This window comes from Charadrius vociferus, unplaced genomic scaffold (assembly GCF_000708025.1).
Source record: "Charadrius vociferus isolate BGI_N301 unplaced genomic scaffold, ASM70802v2 scaffold1351, whole genome shotgun sequence".
Classification (NCBI taxonomy): domain Eukaryota; kingdom Metazoa; phylum Chordata; class Aves; order Charadriiformes; family Charadriidae; genus Charadrius; species Charadrius vociferus.
In genome coordinates this window covers 13,421-22,683 of record NW_009646638.1, presented here as the reverse complement: position 1 = coordinate 22,683, position 9,263 = coordinate 13,421, and the positions used below count along the sequence as shown (strand labels likewise).

The window sequence follows — 9,263 nt, the reverse complement described above, 5'->3', positions numbered from 1 at the left end:
TTGCTGGACCCTCTCCAGCAGATCCCTGTCTTTCTTGACCTGGGGAGCCCCGAACTGGACACAGTGCTCCAGATGTGGCCTCCCCAGGGCAGAGTAGAGAGGGAGGATGACCTCTCTCACCCTGCTGGCCACACTCTGCTTGATGCCCCCCAGGATGCCATTGGCCTTCTTGGTCACCAGGGCACATTGCTGGCTCATGGGCATCCTGTTGTCCCCCAGGACTCCCAGGTCCCTTTCCACAGAGCTGCTCTCCAGGAGGTCATCCCCCAGCATGTACTGGTGCAGGGGGTTATTCGTCCCCAGATGCAGTACCCCGCACTTGCCCTTGTGGAATTTCATCAGGTTTCTCTCTGCCCAACTCTCCAGCCTGTCCAGGTCATGCTGTATGGTGGCACAGCCTTCTGGCGTGTCAGCCACTCCTCCCAGTTTTGTGTCACCAGCAAACATGCTGATGGTACCCTCTATCCCTCCATCCAGGTCATCGATGAATATACTGAACAGGACTGGAATATATCGAACAGGACTGGAACAGGACCCCAGCCCCACGCAACCCCTCCCCAGCCCCATGACGTGGGGCTCAAGAGAGGCGACTCTCGGCAGTGCGCGCTCAGCCCCGTACCCTGCGATCACCCCCTCAACCCTCCCAAGCGTGCAGCACAGGCTAGCTGTCCCCAGGCCACCATGAGGAGCTGGGATGAAAAAGGAAGAAAACATTTGCTTCCGTTTTTATTAAAATACGTCAGAAAAAGGTTGAATTCTCCACCCTCAATACACCTTTTTGGATTGTCTGCCTTGGTAAGGAAGCCCAAGGAAAGCGAAGCAGGGCGCACGCCGCAGGCAGTCCCACACAGACCCGCGCTGCAAAGGGCTCCGTCACACAAAACACCACCAGCTTTGGAAACCGCCTCCTCTGCTCGGCTGAGCTCCTTACCCGCTTTGGAAGCAGCTCCTCTTGCGCCAAGAAGCCTCGCTTGTGGACGTTGGGATCGTAATCACCGTACTGGAAGGAAGCACAAACATCGTGCCCGCCCCACGTTAGCAACACCGGCAAGTAAAACTCTTCACCCTTACACATCCACCCCTCGGGGAGACAGCAAACGCAGACTGCTCACACCCTTCACGTCTCAACCTGTTCGAGCAGAGAACATATGCTGCTCAGTAAAGGTAATAACCCTATTTTCTTTGCTGTTTGATTGCTAATAGAAACTAACATCCCCCTTCCGCTCACACAGAGGAAGCGGAAAAAAAAAACTTCCCACCACCATTTGACGTCCACCATCAGTTGACGTCCACCAGTTGGACAAGACGATCAGTGGAAGTCCCTTCCAACTGAACTATTCTGTTCTACTCTGATTATCATGGCCACAAAACACTTCCTCCGATGCAAGGAAAGACTCGCTCTATAGCTGTGAGGTCCTTGCCCTCCCAGCGGTAGCGGGACAGGGAGTCAAGATACGGACCAAAGATCTTTCCCCGAAGACTGATCAATACCAGTATGTCGGGTGAGGCAGATGGCAGTTTCTCTGTCGCTGCTCACCACCCTAACGAACAAATATTAAAAAAATGGCAGGAGTTTGACTCGTCTCGGGCAGGTGTCAAGTTTTCTGCCGGAAGGAAGGTTTGTTGCTCAACTGGGTTGTGGAATCCAATTCAGATTTGTTAAGTGCGGCCAGTAATTACTCGTATTTGTTTAGATTTACGTCTTTTGGAGCAGCACATAAAGTGACTGAGAAATAAAACCGCTTATTAACAGATTGAAAAGCCGAGTGTCCCTGCAGTGCGTGTGAAAATGAATTTACCTCCCGTACAGCTTAAGAGTGCGGGAAACCACCAGAAAACGGCACCTCAAATGACCCAGCAAGTTCAAGAGAAGAGGACGATGGATGTTGAGGCACACACACGAAAGGCTGCGATTTTCATTCACCTGGCAAACGGGACGTCTGCAGCGACGCTACCCAATTACACAAGACACGTTTGCTCGAGTCCCTCGCTTTGCAAGGGAGACGGCCCTTCCCTCCCTGCTTTTCTGAAGGACCTCAGCTCAGAAAGTACAAAACGGTGACGATTTTTAAAGCCAGACCAGGACACACATGGGTGGTCACGTAGCAAGTCAGGAAGCTTTTGGTATCAGCCTCCTTTTAATGACGGAACCATCACGTTGTACACTAAAACCAGAGCTCAGCATCAAAAGCCTCCACACACATCCTCTCCGCAGCCCGGCCAGCAACGTTTCATAGACGACAAGCGGGGATTAAAGACGCAAATATTGATTTGGAGCCAATGCAGATGCAAAGGAAGCATGCAACAATCAACACTGACTCAGACTTCAATTAATATAACAAAACCGCCAGGGGTTTCATTCAGGAGGGTGCTGAGCAGCGGCAACTGTCTGTCTTCCAAGGTCTACAGATGCTCGGAGCTCCTCAGAAAGCAGCGCATTGCAGGTACACGTCCCTTGAACCCACATCAAAAGGGAACAGCAATAAAAACGTGGCGCTGGCAAAGGAAACAACTCCAATAACCTTGGAGAGGCAGAAAATAAATCATTTTTAGGCGATGAAAATAATAGCAAATAGGATTAACGCGATTATTTTTTTTGTTGTGATCTACCGTGGAGATCCAAGACTAAGTATGGATTATGTGATTTTCATGTGGTGAAAAATATTGCCACGTCCCAAAGGAATATTTGTACCGAGAGGGAGTCTGGAGGAGAACATTAATTATTCACAAGTCAAAAATCAACAAATGGCTTAAGCATTGCGGCATATGTTGGCTCAAATGATTCGGCAAACATACTTTTAAAGACCTTTTCAATTAAATCATTACTTCAAAACTGTCATGGAATTTCAGCTCCTGTTAATTGAACTATATGATTAATATTCCTAGTTACACATGGAAGTTGCCTTTACCTCATTCATACACTTGGCTCACATCATCCTGGATAAACACAGGCTTGTTCAGCTTCAAACTATTGACACCAAGTATTGTTTTGGGGAAAAAAAAAAAAAACAAACAACAAAACCAAAAGAGCCCTTTGGTAGTGCTACAGGATTTGACACGCTGAGAGGACTGCAGCACGGCAGCGATCGGCATTTAAGGGGCAAGAAATGCAAGAACCTCCGGGACGTTACCATTTACTGCCGGGATGTATTTTTCAGTAGATTCCACGTCTCTCCCGGCTATTTAAAACCTCAACCGCCTCCACCATCTGAAAGCAGCGTGGGTGGTTTGAATGCAGGGCTAGAGGGGAAAACACACGGTAATTCCCCAAATGAACACAAGGATATAGAAATAAATAAGCTTTTCTTTTTATGACCCACACACGTACTTTGTTATTGCAGGTAGGTGTGCAACAACAGCACCAACCAACCTGGCTGTCAATCAAATGGCCACAAACACACCGCTATTTCAGGCTATTATGCCCCTAATCGAGCAAATCAGCACGTCATTAGTGAAATTACTGTGCTCAGTGGCCGCTTTCTTGTCCAGAGAGGACATCATTATCCTATTTAACTGGAAGGAGATGACCTGCAACATCTTTCTTCCCAGTTCCGTACCACAGACATGCCTTCAGCTTTCTCCGTTGCTGAAAAAAAAAATAAAAAATAAAGCAGCAGGGGAAACCCAGCCTGGAGGGGCGGCAAGGCAAAGCCGTGTCTGATGCAGACACGAAAGCACACTAGCAAAGATCCGGAAAGGCATCCCTCTTCCACCTTCTCACAATCTCCGTGCAGAATCAAGACGTGCAAGGTTAGGAGAACCACTCGGACTCCGGCTGACCTCCTCCAGACGACCGAGCGTGGAGCACGTCGAGCGTGCGACGGCGCGCAAGGTCGGCGGCCGCCCTGAGAGGAGAGAAAAGGGACGGCACAACAGCCCTGCACCAAATCGCAGCCTGTCCCCGATGGCGCGAGCAGAAGATGTCACGGCCAAGAGTTAACAGCCCTCAATATTTACCCAATGGTTTATTCACTTTGGCAACAGGAAAAGTCATCCCCTGTGCATCCTCAGCTCAGCAGGTCAACGGAGAAAAAGCCAAGTAAGTGTTTACTCATGCACTCTAATAAGAGCGATGAATGTTTCACGCAAACAGAAACATTTCTAAAAGCAACTTGTCTTTCCCTGGCTGATGAGTCCCTCAAACAAAATACGCTTTCATCAATATTCTGACTATGAGGAGAAAACATCTTTTTCCAGTAAATTCAGACATTCATCATCAAAGAACACCGCTGCGCGTCACCCAGGGCTGCGTTCAGACAAACCCGGCATGGACTAAAGGGTTCTGAGGAAGATGATATGGCAACACGGAAAAAGCCACGGTGAAACACTGAGGACTGGTCTCTGTTTGCAACCAGCCTGGACCGACCAGGGACTCCCTTCAGGCAACACAGCCCAAAATCCCCTCCCCTGCACTGTCAGCTAAGGTGGTTTGACGGACCAGAGCTTCTCCTAAACCGCTCGACAGCCCCGCTCCTCCAGGAGCTCAGGCTGCGGCGTTGCGAGCCAAAACGCCTCCCTGAACCGCATCCAGAGAGGCAGAAGGGACGACGACCACGAGGCTGCAGCGGTAACGTGGCGGTGGCCGCGATCGGACTCCACTCACTCCTTTTCCAAAAGACATTATCTTTACACACATAAGCTGGAGATTAGCTAGACGACTCGTTAATTGAGCAGCAGCACACGTCGTGCATATACAGGGAGAAATTATTTCCCCTCCTGCAAGAACGTCCCCATTTCCGACCCACGGGCTGCTCCCTCTATCTCAGGAGTCCCTCTGCTGAGGGCTGCTGCAAGCTGTCCAAGGCTGCTCCAGACTGAGAAACAGTGTTCTCTGAAATAAATCCTCAGCAAAACACACCGACTCCGGGGCCAGGGAAGGATTCAGCTGAGGAATGAGTGGAACATAGCAACCATTGACTTCGTCCTCTGTCTAGTGAGGCCAAACACCCAAGATAAAGGGAGAAGGCAGGAAAACCCCTTTAACGCTGCAATAACATTTACGTGGCAAGCTGTAGCACTCAAAAATAAAGTAGTTATCATGATGACAAGTATTCTGGGGAAGCAGCGGAGCTGCGAGTCCCATGGCTGGTTTGCCTCTGGCTACACCGGCAAGAGCCGGGAGGAGATCCAAAAAAGCACGGGCTCGGGGAATTCACCTGCTCCAGGAGTAAGCCACACTTGAGCAGGCACTGCAGCTCATAAGCTCAGCACCTGCTAAAGAGTCCTGGAAAGAGAAAGCAAGAATCCATCCAACGTCTGTAGGCAGCCAGGAACCAGCCGTGCCGGGAAGGCAGCAGTGCTGGTGGAGTCCCCCGGCTACCCAAGATTTAACAACTTCCCCTGCCTTCCCCTGCCTCGGGAAGCGGGTCCATCGCAAAGCGCAACGCCAACCCATCGGCAAGCCCTCGGAGAATCCCCCTCTGCCTACCTTGGCTTGGACGGCGTAAGAGGCCAGCAGGACAGAAGCTTCAGGAGGACAGTAGATCTTCTCATCCAGAATCTGCTTCTTCACCTGCACGTAGCAGCAAAGGACACACAACACACGTTTAGCGGAGCAGGGCAACGCACGACTGTCACAGCAGATGGCTGCAGTTTGTTTTAACTCGAGCTGTCAACCACACGGTTAACAATCTTCCTAACGTTAATTACAACTCAAGCCCTGGAAGTCTCTGGTGGCACGGAAGGGACGGACTTAGGTTTTCATGGGCCACCTTTTTCAAACAGGTTTGCAAGAGGAGCTCAATTTAGAGGTGGAAAATGACAGAACCTATAGCCCATCGCTAAAGGCGAAGGAGGGGGGCGGAAAGGCGTGTGTGTAAACACGGAGATAAAACCTCTTAAGGCATAAGCTATGGATTGATACGACAGCTATACACACCACTAAATTAAAAAAAGAGAAGCTTGCGGCCGAGTCTCTGAGCACACAAAGGTTTCGCTCTGGGATATTCAGGCCTGATTATGAGTCAGCGCTCACCTGCGCTCCAGGCTAATTCCCTCCAATCCCACCGGCAGCGGGGAGAGCTGCGGGTCACCTCCGCGGCAGTGCTTTTAGCAGCGGGCAAAGCCCGGCGCGCACTCCCAGGAGAGCCAACGTGCAGTTCCCAAAAGCCACAGCTTTACGTTTCCCGGCTTCCGTGCATTAAAAAATTAAACCTGTCATGTTCGATTTTTTTTCGGTTTTGCACGCTTAATTTTCCTGAATAAAGATAGAACGGAAAAAAAAGCATACTATTTCCTGGGAGACTTAAATGGATTGTCACAGAGATGCAGTAACATCAATTTGAATTTATAGCATGCTTTGAGTCCTCGAAGTTGGTTACAACATAATCACAGAAGATACTCTCCTGCATTAAGATAAAAACAGGAGAGTTTGCAAGCTTATGTGTGCTCCCGTTTCCCAACCGCGTTACAAGAGCCCAGGCTCCTCTCATCATCAGAAATCCTCCTAGAAAAGTCACGGTCTGCATTTATAAAATGCAGCTTTAACTGCTTTTCCTCTCCGATTTTCCTTTTCGAAGATGCCAACAGCGTTTTTCCTCATCAAGGATAAAGTCCATGGCAAATCAGACCTTTAAAAATAGCCCTAGAGAGACACCAGCGCACGAGACAGACCTTGGAAATTAACAGCAATACTTTGCATTTAGAAGTCCTTTAGCTCTGAAGAACAAAGAAGAACTCTGGAAGAGCGAGGACTACCAAGAAGGTGGTGAGCTCACTTTGATACCCATTTGAAAGGCCAGAGCACACTGAAGTCTACAGTGGTACCTCCAAGAGCACCCAAATCCAGGTTGCCTCTACTTTGGCGTAACAAACGTAAGAATGAGTGTCTTTTTAAATTTTTTATACTTATTTATTTTAGAAATTTCAAATTAACAGCCACAGAGCAGCTGAAACATCCCAGTAAGTATCTGGGGGGCTGACTAGGACTACTCTGCTCCCTGGAACCGGAGCTGACCCTCTATAGGACACAGTTGCAGAAAATTGACCTTGTCTGAAAGAGAGCTCCTGTGATAGAACCTCTTCTTTACCAGCCATGTGTCCTGGTATGAGGGACAACAACAGCAGCTGAGCTGATTTCTCGGGACACAAAGTTTTGTGGCGTACTTTAAATAAAAAGAAAGAAGAAAAGCCTGCAGATGCGTTCACCACAGTTTCCAAACGTTTAACATAAGGGCACGAGTTACTGGGGCAGGTGAGACCATTAGGTTTCCCCTTCTCCTCTGCTTTTGCCATCAGTGTCTGACGGAGCCGTGCTGCTGGGATTTTCTTCTGCTCCAGTTATTCGAAGGCTGTTTTGCAAAGAGGTGAACCTCCCTGTACAGCCGGAACATGAAACAGGTTGGCTGCGTTCTGTTCTTGGGGATGCAATTCCCCTGCTCCACATAAGGATGCGATCGCGTACCAAGGCAATCGCCATCCCTCAGCACAACTGATACCCACACCCCGCAGAGCGGTGGACTCCAAGGCTGCGCGTGCGGGTGTCATTCAAGCCCACACCCGACAGATTCATCTCCCCTAGCTACCACACACGAATATTACAAATCACCTAATCATTCCTGACAGCCAGTTTACGAGGTCTGCGAATCTGGCATCCACCACTGCTTCATCCAGACAAACCATCTTTGACCTATTTTAAGAAGTTTTTGTTGTTGAAGATGACTGCCTTCGGAGAGGTGTGACCATAACGATGAGGAGGCACACTCCGCTGACCAACTTTCTGACCCTGGAACCTTCTCGCACTTCTGCTCATCCTGGCTCCTTCTCCCTCAGGTTGGAAAACAGTGCACTGACACAGCTCCTACCTGCAGGAAGAACAAGTGCTGTGTGATTTCCTGGACCAGTTCCTCCTCCGCGTTCTCAGGGTAAAATTTGGCCAGGAAGTGAAAGGTGACGGGCTCCTCCGTCGGAACGTCGTGATCCAGAACCTGTAGGATACAAGAGGCATTCAGCTACTCTTCCCAGCTCCTTCGGCACTCGGTCTCTTGGAGCCAAGACACGGCTCCCTTCTGTTCAGATCAGCACATCTTCTGTCAAGCACTTTAGACATCTAGAACAGACGAACCACCCTAAGTAGTTCAGAAACCACAGTTAAAAAAAGAAAACAAACAAACATTTCTGACACTCCTAAGGATGCAAGAAAACAAACAAGGCAAAACCAAACAGCATGCGAAATGAGACAGCAAAGGTTGATCCCGATCTGCTGTGCGCACGTTGCCTCTGCCGAACCTCGCAGAGCGATGCTATATCCCGCTACGCCACCATCCGACTTTCTCGGCGCTTCCCGGGCACTGCGCTTCAGTGTTGTTCCTTGCTGCCTTGCTGTTGGGCTGGCACCGTCCACTTCAGATTCACGTTAGTTTAAAACCTTGGCATGACACGCGAGACACCCAGCCCTCCCTCGCAGCCTCGATTACCGTCTGGTTTTAGCGATTACCATCTGGTTTTAGCGGAACGTGCTTTGGATGCAAACAGAACCGCATCTATCGCTCCTCTAAACCACCCCTCAGCAACCTGCAGGCTCCCGCTGGGAAGCGTTTCCTCCCTTACCTCTCTCGCCCTTTCACTTCTCTGGTTTTCCTCCTCCCTAGCTCTTTGTACATCTCAACACCAAAAGAAGCCAAGATGCAACTTCACTCTGCCGCTAAAGGTTTTGTCATTCAGGGGCACAGAAGAGAGACTTTTAGGTTTCATTTACATTACAGTCACCCTCAAGTCCAGCAGCCAAGCACGGCTGTCTCCAAAATGCCTCAAGGGGATTCAGTGGTGGGATATCTCTGCCAACTCTTCCCCATTTGACTCACAGATGCCACAGGGGTGAAATTTAAATACACTTCACCCAGTTCATGTCAATACCACGCACAACCCAACCTCGTGTAATCAAAGAAAGAGGGGGAGGAAAAAAGTACATTCTCCTTTGTCAAGGGAAATTCGGTTCCAACCTTCTTGTCCATTTTGAGCCAAGCCACCGTATCCTTGATAGTGTATTGAAGGCCGAAGAACCAGGTTTCTCGGAGTCCCAGCGTCCGGCATACTAGATCGAACAGGTCCTTCCCTTTCCACTTCACCTGCAGGAAAGCAAACAGGAACCAGGGTTATATAGACGGATTTCAGAACTTCATCTCCATTCAACCAAAACCTTTCTTTTTTTCAACGCGCAATGCCTTTGAGAGTGTGGAGAAGGCCTCTGGTACAGATAAGGAAACATCCTAACCAAGCATACTTTATAGCCTTCCATCTGATCTCATCTGCCGATCAGCAACTCT

The 9,263-nt window shown here is 49.4% G+C and overlaps 1 protein-coding gene across 1 annotated transcript in view; it reads right to left on the bottom strand.

Moving 5' to 3' along the window:
• Window positions 1-9,056, bottom strand: part of NF2 (neurofibromin 2 (merlin)) — a 27,186-nt gene extending 18,130 nt beyond the window's left edge. The window contains exons 1-4 of the mRNA XM_009888954.1: window positions 8,940-9,056; window positions 7,803-7,925; window positions 5,429-5,512; window positions 932-1,000 (exon numbers count right to left, since the gene is read on the bottom strand). Of these exons, the coding sequence (XP_009887256.1) occupies window positions 932-1,000; window positions 5,429-5,512; window positions 7,803-7,925; window positions 8,940-8,951 (288 nt within the window). The 5' untranslated portion in view covers window positions 8,952-9,056. The remainder of the gene's footprint in view (window positions 1-931; window positions 1,001-5,428; window positions 5,513-7,802; window positions 7,926-8,939) is intronic.
• Between the last annotated feature and the right edge of the window lie 207 nt (window positions 9,057-9,263).